A 15,249-nucleotide genomic window follows, 5' to 3' on the forward strand; every position below is an offset into this window, starting at 1 on the left:
TAATGTATTTGAGCCTTGGTTTAAAACTATAAATAGTTTTAAATAGTTTTGCGGTACTATAATAATTTGTTAGTATTTAAAGATTCAGAGCGGATTAGTGTTAATTGGTAGGTGCTCCAGGGCTCAGTGTGGGTTCCTGAGATGTTCTATGGAAGAGGAAGTCTCCATATAGACATATGACACTAAGTTCTTTTGGGTTAGTGAAATTCCAAACAGACAAGGAGCAACTACAGAAAAGAACTTTACCTGGTTAAAGTCATGGACAGAAAACTAGTGGAAGAGATCTCAATTGTTAGTTGAAAGATGATGCAAGGAGAGATGGTACAAACTATGTGCCTTGGGGATAGTAATTTCTGAGGTTGTGACTAAGGAAAGGTGTCTGGAGGTTGTGTGTGCTGCTCCTGCAAAAATACTAGATTTCAGGCCCAATTCTATGACTACAGGCTCAAGTCTTGTTACTTAAGTTGTAGCTTACGCCTCTGTAAGTTGTGAGGTTGTGCTGATATTCTTTGAATCTGAGTTTTACCCTGTTTTACCCTCTAAGTAACACCAGGTACCACCACTAGAACATTTACTAAGCTATATTAAATACAGCCCACGGTGGCATATAGTGACTTAATATGTATGTGCCAAGCAGATAATTCTGGCTGTCTGTAGTCACCCTAAGGACCCAAGGTTTTCTGAGACTATATATGCATTAGGTATATGTAGGGGCAGGACTGGACCACTGAGCAGGTTTTTCTGATCCAGCAGACCGGGTAAAGGAGGAGTCAGAGTCCTTATTGGGTTTTTTGCAGGTCTTTTATTGGGGTTCACCAGGCATATGGCAGGCAGGGGTGCTGGGGGGCCGGGAGGCTGGCAGGCCTCCCAGCCCCCAGCACATCCTCACTCTATCTGGGCTCTCTGGTGTTCTCTGCTTCTGCTTCTTCTCTGCTTCTCTCTCGGCTTCTGCTGCTACTGGCATCCCCGTGACACCGCCCTTAAAAAAAAAGCACAGTCTTAGCGCAGGTGTAACCACTTCAGGTTCCCGCCATCAGGCATGCATTCAGGATCACAGGGTTCCCTCATCTATCCTGATGGCGGGAGGGCAGAAAAGCCTGATACCTTTTACCTTACCCTACAATATATTTACTAATAGTTATTTCTAGGTGACTCATTGGTTTAGTTGTCCTTTCCACTTACCTATCATTGATTTAACAGCATAGGTTAAATGTATAAACTAAGCCTGTTAAGTGCTGGCATGTCAGGATCAAGTATTATATCACAGAGTCCTACCATTGAGGGCCTAGCTCATGATTTAATAGAGGAGATGGAAACTTACTAATGAATGTGTTGTATGCTCATAAAGGTATGGTACACTGCTGAGAAAGGTCAGAGGTCTTACTGGATTATTTGAAGGACACTTTAAGAAGGTACCCTTTGAACTGGCACTTAAGGCTAAGTAGGATTTATCAGGCAGGAGTGAAAGGGGAAAAGAAGGTGATAATACCATTCATGGCAGCTCTATATGTGTTTACCCTTGTAAGGTAAGGAAAAATGTCAGGCTTTTCTGCCCTCCCACCATCAGGATAGAGGATGGATCCTTGCGGTCCTGAATGCATGCCTGATGGCGGGCACCTGGAATAGGGTGTGGGCATAGGTCGATGGGATTCACCTGGGCTGAGACTGGGCTTTTAAGGGCGGCGTCACGGGGACACCAGAAGAAGCCGAAAGAGAAGCCGAGAGCAGAGAAGCAGAGGGAAGGCCAGAGAGCCCAGATAGAGTGAGGATTTGCTGGGGGCTGGGAGGCCTGCCAGCCTTCCGGCCCCCCAGCACCCCTGCCTGCTGTGTACCTGATAAACCCAAATAAAAGACCTGCAAAAAACCACTGAGGACTCTGACTCCTCCTTTACCCGGTCTGTTGGATCATAGAAAACCTGTGCTGTGTCCTTCCTGCCCTTACAACCCTATTTTAGGGGAATGTAGAGGCAGGAAGGACACAGGGCAGGTTTTCTGATCCAGTAGACCAGGTCAAGGAGGAGTCAGAGTCCTCAGTGGCTTTTGCAGGTCTTTATTTAGATTTAGCAGGCACATGGCAGGCAGGGGTGCTGGGGGGTCGGGAGGCTGACAGTCCTCCCAGCCCCCAGCAAATCCTCACTCTATCTGGGCTTCCTGGCTTTCTCTCTGCTTTTCTTCTTCTCTCGGCTTCTGTTCGTTTTTGGCTTCTGCTGGTGTCCCATGACACCGCCCTTATAAACTCAGTCTCAGCCCAGGTGTACCCACTTCAGGTGCCCACCATCAGGCATGCATTCAGGACCGCAGGGTTCCCTCATCTAGCCTAATGGCAGGAGGGCAGAAAAGCCTGATACTTTTCCCTTACCCTACAGGTACCATTTAAATAACTGAAGGTGACTCCTGGGTCTCTCTCCAGTCTTCTGATTCCCTCATTGGTTTTTCCTATAGCAAGGTTTCCAGACCCTGTACGCTCATGTTATTAGATGAGATTGTCTAGATAATTGTCATCTAGATTGTAATGTCTCTTTCAAAGTGTGGTGGCTCACTCAGTGCTATGGGAGGGTAGCTGAATTGGATGTTATGCTAAATGTGTGCTATTAATATGCTTTTTTTTTTTAAATTGAAGTTGGTCATCCTGTTGCCACACTGAATTTGAGATTTACTAAAATCCTCCGCTCTTTCCTCAATGGTTTTTAAGTTTATTTATTTGCCATTTTGAATTTAAACAAAGGATTCTACATGCTTGTTGTACTCTTTTGATTCAACCAGTGGTGGAATCTACCTATCTGTACTACCATTCCCCCACATTTCTTCCTCTATCCATGTGACTAACTTTGCGAAGATCTTGTTGATGTAAAGGGACCACCCTGTATTTATTGTGGACCCTTAGCCCTGATGAGCAGATACAGTATTAAGGAACTGGGCTTGGTTTGTTCTGCAAGCCAGCTGGGCTTGGTTTGTTCTGCATGATTCCTGCTTGCTTTTAGTGGTTGACCCTTCCCCTCTTTTCCCTGTGTGTACATAACTATACTATTTTGCCAAATTTACTTCAGATCTTCTTTTAATAATTAAAATATTATAAATATAGTCTCCATGTACCTTTCCCTAATCCCTTTTCATTATGAACCCTGCACTAATCCAGTTTCTTCATTACCCTTTTTAGGGCATTCAGAATTTGGTGGTTATTATCCCCATGAATGGTTTTTACTATTACTACATATCTATGCATCCATTGATTGTTGGAGTTTTCTTTTTTTATTACACATATGCACCAGTGAATATTCTTTAAATATCTCTTTGTACGCATGTCTGAGAATTTCTCTCATATATACACGTAGGAGTAGAACTGCTGATATAGTCATAGAATATATGCATCTTCAGTGTAATTAGGTATCTTAATTGCCTATTACTCACTTACATTCCTATCAGCAAATTTTGATCCTGTTTCTCCACATCCTCACCAAAGTTAATGTTGCCAGATTTTTACCAATCTGATGTTTCCCATTTTTTCTGTGCATTTTCCTGATTTCTAATGAGGTTGGGACCCATGTTGTACACTCACAGTATACTCAGTATTTTTTCTTTCGTGATCACAATTGTGAATATTTATGCCAAAAACTGATTTTAAGTATTTTTTTATTCTTACATTTACTTTTTTTTTAAGATTTATTTTTATTTATTTATGCATACAAGAACTGGGGTACAGGCAGAGGTGGGGGGGTGAGAGGAGTCACCAGCAACAGAGTGGGGAGCAGAACAGGCGGATCTACTAAAATACACTGCTGAGGGGAGCAGCAGGCAAGACAGGAGAGGTCTGCTGCGCCATGTGGGTCACCTCCCTGGCCAGGGATTGAAATCATGCTGCAGCAGCTGCAGACAGCTTCATAGTGCTGCGCCTTAACCCCTTGCGCCACCAGGGAGGCCCCTGATTTTAAGTATTTCTAAAAGTTTTACGTATAAGACTCTGCAATTAGTGATCATTAAGAGAAGATGTTTTCTTTTCAAAATGCTGTAATTTATTTTATCTAATCTTACTTTCCTTATCCTACTAAAGACAGTCCTCTGAAGTACTGAAGCAAGGGCAGAGCGTTTTTATAAATGCAGAGCTCTGGTAAGCCAAGTGACTTATCTAAGGTCATGTGATTTAAATGAATCCTAGAACCCAGTTTTCTGATTACTGTTCTGTTGTTCTTTGCGTTGTACTGTATTACTTAGATCTGTGCAATTCTGACGTTATTGTTAGATTGAAGTCTAACATTCCTTTCAGTACCCAGTAGAGTGATATTAAAGTTCTATTAGCTCAGTAAACACTTCTGAATGAATGAATGAAAGATGAAGGTTCTGGTGTAGTGACAAAGCATTCATTATAAGTCAGCTAAAACGGAGGTAGTTTACCTTCCAATGATTTTACAAGTATCTGCCTCTGTTAGCCTTGATAAAAAAAGAAACTGAATCAACATTCAGCTTTCTGATGCAGCTGCAGAATTAATCAGAGAAGATGTCAAAGTAAATCATGGTTACTAAAGTGTAGTTTGCATTTCTAAAAAAGAAATCTATGCACCCTTTGGAGGTGAAATGAATATATATATTCAAGTTTTAATAAGGAATAAGAATTTTTTGGCAGGAAAAATTGATAAAGTAGAATCTTCATGACTAGCAGTTTAAATTGTGAGTCATTTTTATCTTGTCAACCAGTCAGATTACAAATCATAAGTGAGATTGTTGGTGATTTTGTATTTTGATACATTGGTGTTCTTTCTCCCTCATTATGGACATTTGTAAGTCCCACATTTACCAGTAATTACTCGGGTCTCAGTGCCTATACTTTTTTTAATAGGAAATTTAGTAAATGAGGGTTGTATTTTATATTTCCAATGATGTTATTTTGAGATTTTTGAGGAGCTTTTAGTGCTGTTTTTACCCCCTGGAAAAGTAGTAAATTTTCATAATTGATTGATTTTTACAAAAACCTTAGGTCTTAAAAAAGACATAATATATAATTATGAATATTTGGAATTTTCATTCAGTTATTTCTTAAAAATATGATGATGATAATCCATTTACAAACTGCTCCTTTGTACAGTGTTTCATTTAATCATCACATCCATTTGAGATGGGTAGAAATTTCTGACTGATGATTTTAATCCCTAATTATGAACTTTGGCTGTTGGTAGTTGCAGCGTTAGAGATTGTGAGCTTTTTCAGTTCTGGTGCCTTAAGCAAATTTGCAAGGGAGCCCTGATGTTAACTTTGGCAGGTTTCATGCCTGCAAATATTGATTGAGCCAGAAGTCCTAGTTGTAAAATGTCACCAGTGAATGTGCAGCCAGCAAAGGCAAGGGAAAACTCATTACTGCAGCTCATCTGTAACTTCTGGGTCAGGCCACTCACTACCATCTGGTAAAAATGAATGTTTGAAAACTCCCTTTTATTCTGACAAAATGTAATCAGGCGAGGTTAACAGCAGATGATTTCTGAGCATTTCAGATTGGCTAGACCAATCCGTCCACAGGCTTGGGTTTGTGACATTCCATATGATTAATTATGTTATGAGGTATCAGAAAACTTTAAAATTATGAAATCTCAAAATAATGGTAGGAAGGAATTTAATTATGTGTATACCTCCTTGACTTCCCTGTGTTTGTACCCTACCCTGTCCCCTCGCCCCCCCCCCCACTTTTGAAAGTGTTTATTCTGAAAAAGAAAGACAATGAGAGAGGAAATAAATAGTCCAGTCTTGAAGTAATCTCAAGTTTGTTTGCTTTTAATGTAAGAATGACAACTAAACATGTTTCATATTGCTCTAAGGACAAATATTAGGGTCCAGGGAAGAAAAGTATAAGTTGAAAGATTTCACTTCAATTTAATGAATTCTCTGGATGATCCAAAGGTGGAGGAGGTGCTTTAAAAGGAGGTAAACTTCTGGTTCATAGGTGTTAGGAAAGCTCCAGCTTATACTTAGCAGAGAAGTTTTAAAGGGGGTGCAAACCTTAGATGGATGATTTACTTAGATAAAGGGTTCCTGAAATTTGATCTGTCTGTAATACCTTATTGTGAGAGTTTGCGAATCCAGATACATGTGAGCATTTTCCTCTCTTATGCCCTAGCTCTCAAATGTGAGGGGTTAATGTTGTCATTATGTCTTTGCTCTATCATAGGATATTGAAAAATACAACTGGGGGTGTGATCTGTCAGACATTTTGACATTAAACAAGGGGTCTTCATTTTAAATTTAGAAATAGGGGAATCTGAATCCACTGTTTAAACAGTTTGTGGTGGGCAATAATGCAAGACCTCTACTCTCAAAACAATGCTTTTCCTTCATCACACTAACTCAAAATTGGTGGGGGAAAAAAATAAAGAGGATGTTGAAGAAATCATCAGTAAGTAAATAATACTATAATAATACTATTAAAATCTAAGAGGTTCTTAGATTTTTATTTTTTTTATTTTTTAAAGATTTATTTATTTATGCATACAAGAACTGGGGTACAGGCCAGAGGTGTGTGGGGGGCGAGAGAATTCACCAGAGACAGTGGGGAACAGAACAGGCAGAATGACTGAAATACACTGCCGTGGGGAGCAGCGGGGTGAGTCAGGAGAAGTCTGCTGTGCCATGTGGGTAGCTCCCAGGCGGGGATCGAACTTGTGCTACAGTGGCTGCAGATAGCTTCATAGGTTGCGTCTTAACCCCTTGCACCACCAGGGAGGCCCCAGGTTCTTTGATTTTAAATCAGGTATGTCAAAGAGAGTTAGGAAGTTGCATGTATCATCTGCTGTGGGCCAAACTCTGCTCAGCGCTGTGGAAACATTGTCACTTATGTGCATACATACAGATAAATGTCTGTGTGAAAGTAAATTGTTTTCCTAATTTATAGATTGAGAAGATTCAAGCCTCTAAAAGGGTAGGTTGTTTTCTGAGACTGCTGAATGCAGGAATCAGGATATGGAATGTAGCCATGCTCACCACTGTACCCCTGCACTGCTAGGGACCAGCCTTTAAATTTTGGAGAATCTGACTCCAACACTCAGTCATTAGACAGTGTCACCATTGCAAACATGTTAGGAATGCCCAGTCCTGCATGGGCTAGGATCAGAAGCCTTTTCCTTCTGATGGCCTTGAGTTATAACTCTGTTGCCTAAAATAGGAGCTATTCTATGTTCTTATATATTAATAGTATTATTTACTTACTGATGATTTCTTCAACATCCTCTTTATTTTTTCCCCCACCCAATTTTGAGTTAGTGTGATGAAGGAAAAGCGTTGTTTTGAGAGTAGAGGTCTTGCATTATTGTCCACCACAAATTGTTTAAACAGTGGGTTCAGATTCCCCTATTTCTATAAAGAAAGGGATACTAATAATTTTCATTCAGAGCAAATTTCTGACTCTTAATTGTTTGATATTTAGGAAATAGCATTTTGTACCCCCATTTTGAGGGCTCTTATATGAGCTTCTTGGTGCTTTGTCAAGAATTCCTAATTTATTATAAGGTTATAAAAGGTTTCTTTTGACTTTTTCCATTTCCTTAATAGAATTGAACAGATATTTTCTTCCGTTAATGTGAAAGTTCCAATTATAAAAATTTACCCCCTTTTAAGCTAGATAACTTGGAATGTTCAGCCGTATTCAATGTGTGTCTCCCCACCCCCATACACACATCTACACTGTTAGATCTTGGTACAAACGCACTCTTCACATTAATAATTATGCTGTGTGTTTTCATAATTTATCATAATGATAGCATTATTGCTTATTATAGAAGTCCCCTTTTCCCCCCCACCCCCACCCCAAAGTCTAATTGAGGTCGAGACAGACCATAAATGTGATAATATAGATTGCTTGCTAAGAGGAAATGGAGTTGATTTCATAGTGGAGTTTTAATTTAGGATTCGTTCTGGTGATGTAGCCTCTTCCTATGGTACATTACTTTGAGCCCAATATAACTACATGTTCCCACAGCCCCTCATTATAGCTACAGCTTCTCACTGCTTTTTAATTAAAAAAAAAGAGAGAGAGGAGAGAGAGAGGGAGAGAGAGAAAAATGAAACCTAAAGCTTAGGTTGGATATTGTCTGGGTATGCAGGGAGTATCCTAGGCAGATTGCTTAGTTAATGTTTTAACTCTTTCAAAGCTCTCATGCAGATGTCTTAACTTCTATTTCCAGGGGGATGGATGGAGCATATGTATTTATATTCATCCATCACACACATAGAAACAGACACACACAGACAGACAGACAGACACTCACACATTGCACATACCAGGCTTGAAGGGTTTTGGAAAAATAAAGGCATTTTATATATGTAATCTTGAAACTTACTATAAGCTTTGAGCAAGTGGGAATCCTTTCTATATCCTAGAAGGTCTACCAGCTGTGTTGCTGGATGGTGGCAAATGCTTAGTGAGCATTTATACTACTCAACACCTATTGGGAGTAAGGCAGGGAATGTACAAGATTGTACAAATCCTTAAAGGCTGGTGTTCTGGTATATCAGAATTTAAGAGTTAATCATTTTTTTCTCTAGTCCTGTGGGCAGCAGAAGTTAAGAAATTACTTTATTAAGAACAGTTTCTTTTGTTATTCCTTCATCCTGAAGGAGTCCAAACATCTTTCAGATACCAAAACAAATTAATTGACAAAGGTGACTGCTAAGACTGGCTTAAGCCTATTGGGATTGGTTGTGTAAGATCAAGGAGTGCTAGGACCCGAGCTGTTGACCTGTGACAGGCTGTGAGTGGTATTTTCCTTTCTAGATCCACCCTTTGGACTTCTACAGTGAAATCACCTTGACCGCTTCTTCCCTACTTAGATATTTTTCCTTTGTTTTTAATAACTGATCACTCTCTCAGTGGTGAATAGAGGGTAATTACAACCTTGAAGTTTATTTCTGTGTCAAGGTGTTCACAATTTTTAGTGAGGATCTTTCATGAACAGTCAACACTTTAATTTTTTTTTTTAATTTATTTATTGATTTAGACAAGCACTGGGTACAGTCAGAAGCGCGGGAGGGTGAGAGAATTCACCAGAGCCAGAGCAGGGAGCAGTACAGGCAGAAGGACCGAAGTACACTGCTGAGGGGAGCAGCGGGCGGCAGGAGAGGTCTGCGCGCCATGTGGGACCCTCCTCCGGTGGCAGGGAGCAGCCGGGGATCGAACCGGCACTGCAGAGACTGCGGGCAGCTTCGCAACCCAGCGCTCAACCACTGCGCCACCGGGGAGGCCCAACACTTTAATTTTATATGACTACATTTCATTCAACTTTGCTGGAAAGACAGTTCATTTTGGCTTTATCAGGAAAGAGCAATCTCAGACAAAAATCCCTGGACCTATGCTGTCCAATATGGTTGTCACTTGCCTCAGATGGTTGTTTGGGCACATGGAATAGGGCTAGTCTGTGTTGAGATACACTGGAGATGTAAAGTACGCACCAAATTCTGAGGACAATTTGGAAAAAAAGAGAGTGTAAAATAGGCATTAGTAATTTTTATATTGATTTCATATTTAAATATAATATTGTGGATATGTTAGGTTACATAAAATATATTGTTAAAATTAATTCCATTTGTTACTTATTTTAAAATTTAGCTGCTAAAATATTTAAAATTTCATCAATGTCTTGTGTCTTATTTTGATCAGACTATTGTCCTAGACTGTTAAACCCCTTGATAGCAAAAAAGTATCTTCTTATTTACATTTACATCCCCAGTTCCCAACACAATGCCTTTTGCATAATTGGCACTTAATAATTATTTGTTGAGGGGATAAATTCTAAGCTTTATTATTAAGAGTGGTCAGATTTCAGAAATGAGTAGAAACTTCTCTATTTCGAGTGTTAGCGTGTGAAGAAGGGACAGGTAACGGTTGAGAAGTAAAGAGCAGATGGTCTTAAAATTTTGCCTTGTGAGAGTAACATGTTGGAATGAAATACATCAAGACCTTTGGAAGGTTTATCCACTGTTCGGGAGAGGTAGGAACTGATAGGTTTGTAAATGAGTTCTGTGTGCTCTGCCACAGAGTTTCCACAAGAGGAGCCAAAGCTGAAAAGGAAAGAGAGTTGGAGAAACAGGTGAACCTAGAAGTTGCCCTCTTAGGGATGTTGTGCTTAGACCTTAATAAAGGTTAATAATAATAAAGCTACTCTTGTCTCAAGAATTGTACTGACCCTGTCTATCCCTGTACCCTACAGGAAACTTGGGGACTGCTCCTGGGGTAGCTGATTACTTGATGATTTAAGTCTTGGAATTCTCAATTTTTTGAATCAGTCATTTAACAAATAGTATTTTAACTTGGCCATAGTCTTGTATGGTTTAGGTTCTTGGGAGTGTGGCTTTCCTGAAAGTTCCTCATATCAGTTCTACCTAGGATCCTGGAATCTTGGTGGCTTAGCAAACTTCCCAGGATCAGGTTCAACTTTTAGAAGGCATCTGGCGTCTTTGCCAAGTGTTTGTTAAAGGATCTCAGGTATCCTATGTCTCTCTTTATAAAATAGAATGTTTCACTACTTCTATTCCCCAGACATATGGTGAAGATTAAAAAGGATCTTTTAAGTTCTGAAAAAAGAAAAGTGCTATTTCAGTGGAAATTATTAGAGAGAAAAATGAAACTCCTCCCTAACCTCTAAATTTGTTTTGAAGAAACAGATTAGAAGATGTGTTCAAAGGAATGTTGTCATTGGTTGTTATTTTGCATTTCTTAACTGTGGCAGAATTTAGCTTTCTCCTTTTAATTGTAGTCCACTGCCTTTTCTTCTCTGCCTTCAGAGATAAACAATCCAGAAATCTTCTCTGGGGAGAACTAAGATCTCATGCCTTGGCTTGGCTGCTGCAGCAGGCTCATGCTAATCAGAATCACAGCATGACTTGTTTTATGAGCCTGAAAGAATTAGTACTCTGAGGGGACTGAAGTTCCTTACCTGCTGGGGACTACAGAGCTCTACTTTGAAGCCTGACCCCATTTAGGATCGGTCTACCTTTCCTTTCCTTCTCATGTGAAAACTACTACCTCTTTTTCTTAGCCTGTGGTTACTGACATGTTGATTTCTTCTTTTCTCCCTCCTTCCCCCCTTCCTACCCTCCTTCCTTCCTGCTCTCTCCTCTTTCTTTTCCTCCCCACCCCATTTTTTCAGTAGGTTGTGAATATATGGAATTTTAATTATTCCAAAGAGATTAAAAATAGTAAGTGGTATCCCACAAACCAGATTGTCTAACATGAGTTTTCTAAGCGATGTCATGTGCTCATATTTACAGAAACACGTGGTATGTGGAACCAGCAGAGTATGTGAATACAAGGGCAATGACTTTCCAGTGCTGGGATAGTGGGGTTCAAATTGTAGTGTGGTTTATATGTCACAAGGTGAGATATATAAAGTACATAATAGACGGGCCTCCCAGGTGGCGCAGCGGTTGAGCGCTGGGTTGCGATGCTGCCCGCAGCCTCCGCGGCACCGGTTCGATCCCTGGCTGCTCCCTGGCCACCTGAGGAGGGTCCCACATGGCGCGCAGACCTCTCCTGCCGCCCGCTGCTCCCCTCAGCGGTGTACTTCGGTCCTTCTGCCTGCTCTGCTCCCCGCTCTGGCTCTGGTGAATTCTCTCACCCTCCCGCACTTCTGACTGTACCCAGTGCATGTATAAACAAAAACAAACAAACAAATAAATAAATAAATAAAACATGCTTCTATTTAAAAAAATAATAAATAAATAAAGTACATAATAGAAATTTGTCTGTTACCACCAAACAAGTTAGCAGGCTGGCAGTTTAATGTGGCATTTTCTTCTGTTTGGTAGCAACATATCACATTGCTCCTTAGCACACTGTTGGTGTGTGCAGTTATGTTTTGTGTCGGGGAAGACAGAATCATGTGGATTATCTCACAATGATAATTTTCTATCTTTGTTTAGTACTGATGTAGAGTTTTTGCATTTTAAAAGCAACCGTTAGGTACAAGTTTTCAGTTATAAGATGAATAAGTTCTGGGGATCTAATGTATAGCGGGGTGACTATAGTTAACAATATTGTATATTTAAAAGAGAATAGATTGTATACTTACTAAGAGAATTTAAATCTTCTCACCCCCCTCAAAAAAGAGTAGTTATGTGAGGTGATTGGGGGTGTTTACTAATCTTATTGTGGCTTTCATTTTGCAATTTATTTTTTAAAGATTTATTATTTACTTTATAGATTTATTTATTTATTTATTTATACATACAAGCACTGGGTACAGTCAGAAGCGTGGGAGGGTGAGAGAATTCACTATAGCCAGAGCGGGGAACAGAACAGGCAGACCGACGAAATACACTGTGAGGGGAGCAGCGGGCGCAGCAGGAGAGGTCTGCGCGCCATGTGGGACCCTTGCCAGCTGCTGGGGATTGAACCGGTGCTGCAGAGGCTGCGGGCAGCTTTGCAGCCCAGCCCTCAACCGCTGCACCACCAGGGGAGGCCCTCATTTTGCAATTTATACCTGAATCAAATGGTCGCATTATATATCTTAAACTCACACAATGCTATATGTCAGTCAGATCAAACTAAAAACAACAACAACAACAAAACTGGCAACACTTCACATACAGAAGCAGCCTTTTAAAGTTCACAGAGGGAAGTGTTATAATCTCCATTTGCAGATGAAGAAACTAAGATTCAGCGGTTAAATGACAAGTCTAAAGTTGCACCAGTAGCAACCTGAGCTGAATGGAGACATTGGACATTTTGGTGTCTGCTGCAGTGCCCTGTTTTATTCTAATTCAGTAGAAAGTAACTGTAAGAATGCCTCAGTGGGTTATAGTGTCAGGCAAAATGAGGTCCTAAGAGTAGGATGGAAAGAGCTCCTGAGGAGTCAGGAAATGCCAATTCTGATTTCTGTGCTGCTGGTGATACTGTGACCTTGGGTAACACTTGACCTCTGGGCCTCACTCTGCTCTCCTGTAAAGGAATTTGGAGTGCAGTGGACCTTGTAAGTTACATGTGTAATATTCTCTGAACTACTGGTATGTATGTGTAGTCTTTCTTAGACATAAAATTAAAACCAGGTGCTGAGGGGTTGGTATTGGGGATTAGATCCTAGCTGGTAAATTGAGCCAACCCAGTTGTCCCCACCTCATAGTGGCTTGGTTCCCTGTAGTTTCTGTATATGCAGCCTTGTATAAAGTGGCAAAGCTTTGCTTATTCAATAAAATCCTGTACAAAGTAAGAAGCCCTTGTAGGTGTTTAATCATTTATTTACAGAATCACTGAGGGTCTGAAAAATAACCACTTAGAACTTTATTTTGTGGGAACTATTGTATGCTTTGGTGCTTTTCATTTGGGGAATTCTTAAAAGCTATTTGAATATCTGCTGTCTATGCTCTTCTACATCTTTTTTAGCTCTAAAATTGTGCTTGTTCTCTTAGCCCAACAGGGGCACAAAACGTCCTCGCGATGATGAAGAGGAGGAGCTCAAAATGCGTAGGAGACAAGCTGGTACTCGAGAACGTGGCCGTTATCGGGAAGAGGAAATGAATGTGGTAGAAGAAGCAGATGATGACAAAAAAAGGCTGCTGCAGATCATTGACAGAGAGGGTGAGGAGGAAGAGGAAGAGGTAAGGTGGCAGATGGGCTGGGAGTTGAGAGGCTGTCTCGGGTCCAGTGTAGGGGGAGTGTCATTTTGAACCAAATATTTATTTTCTCTGAATTTCCCACCTTCATTTATAAAGTGGGGTTAAGAATACCCATTTCACAGTGTTGTCATGAAGTTCAAGTGGGATATTAGAGTTGGGGAAGCATTTACAAATTATAAAGAACATTATAGATAAGAATTTTTAAATTTTTCTACATTGTATATTTTAATCAACACCTTAGCACTGAACCTTGGAGGCTATGGGTTTTGCCTGAAGAGAGTCAGGAAGGCATCCTAGACCATTCTGAGACATACAGAAGGTGCTTATAGTTAAAAAAACAAAAGAGACAGAAAAGGCACTTACATATTTGAATAAGGTCTTTCTTGATTTATGATGGGGTTGTCCTGAGAAGCCCACTATAAATTGAAAATATTGTAAATCCAAATGCATTTAATACTCCTAACCCACAGAACATCATAGTTTTGCCTACTCTACCTTAAATGTGCTCAGAACACTTCCATTAGCCTACAGTTGAACAAAATCATCTAACATAGAGCCTATAATAATGTGTTGAGTATCTTGCATAATTTATTGAATACTGAACTGAAGATGATAAACAATCTGTGGAGTATGGACAGTTTACCCTTGTGATTGATCACATGGCTGCTTGCGAGCTGTGGCTCAGTACTGCTGCTCAGCATCACAAGAGAGCATATTACTAGCCCAGGAAGACATCAAAAATCAAAATTCAAAATATGATTTCTACTGAATGCAGCATCTTGGTTTTACAACATTGTAAAGTCAAAAACCCCAAGTCTATAACCATTGTAACTGCCTAATTGTATAGTACTATATAGTCTTTGAAAGAGGTGTAGCATTTTATCAAACAAGTGGAAGAAGAGCTTTACAGGTAGTTGAAATAGCATTAGAAAACAACAAAGGTGGAAAGGTTCAAGGACAAGCTAAGGGATTAAGTATTTAGGTGTAACTAAAAAAAAAGCAAGTTAGGGAAGGAGATGCCTAAGGACATTCTGTTTGCTGTATCTCTGGATGCCTTAGGACCTTTGGACTCATTCTTGCCTCTGGACTTTTTTTTACTGTTGTGCCCTCTGGTGGGATGCTCTTCTCAATGCTTTATAGCTGATTTCTTCTCATTCAGTCTCAGTTCAAATGTTTCCTCCTCAGAGAAGTCTTTCCTACTTCGGAGGTAGCCCTTTAAGTCGTTCTCTTACTGCTTTATTCTGTATATTGTCCTCAAGCCCTTATTGTGATTTAGAATTCCTGTTTGATTGTTCTACCCATTTGTTACTCTCTTCAAGCTTTTGCAAAAATAGGAACTGTCTCTGTTTTGTTCACAGCTGTATCTCTGTTTATTGAAGGTAGGCCTAATAAATATTTATTGAATGAATAAATGAATGAAGCTAAAAAGAATAGAGGTAAAACATCAGTTTAAAAATAAAATGACCTTACCTTTGTGTCTTTTAAATCCTTAAGTGTTAACTTGTATGTTATTTCACTCTGGCATTTTGTTCAGTATGAATTATGGAAATAGATTCTTAAGAACCAGCTGTTTTTTGGTTCCCTCAAAGACATGAAGCTAAGTTTGGATTTAAAAAATGAAGCTGGAGTGTGAATCTGAGGAGATAAAAAAAAATTGACTCATAT

At 39.9% G+C, this 15,249-nt stretch overlaps 1 protein-coding gene across 1 annotated transcript in view; it reads left to right on the forward strand.

The window, feature by feature from the left end:
- Positions 1 to 15,249, forward strand: part of CTNNBL1 (catenin beta like 1) — a gene marked incomplete at both ends in the record, with an annotated part of 156,565 nt that overhangs the window by 19,995 nt on the left and 121,321 nt on the right. The window contains one exon of the mRNA XM_084246932.1: positions 13,378 to 13,566. Within this exon, the coding sequence (XP_084103058.1) occupies positions 13,378 to 13,566 (189 nt within the window). The remainder of the gene's footprint in view (positions 1 to 13,377; positions 13,567 to 15,249) is intronic.

This window comes from Talpa europaea, assembly GCF_964194135.1.
Source record: "Talpa europaea genome assembly, chromosome: 11".
Classification (NCBI taxonomy): Eukaryota; Metazoa; Chordata; class Mammalia; order Eulipotyphla; family Talpidae; genus Talpa; species Talpa europaea.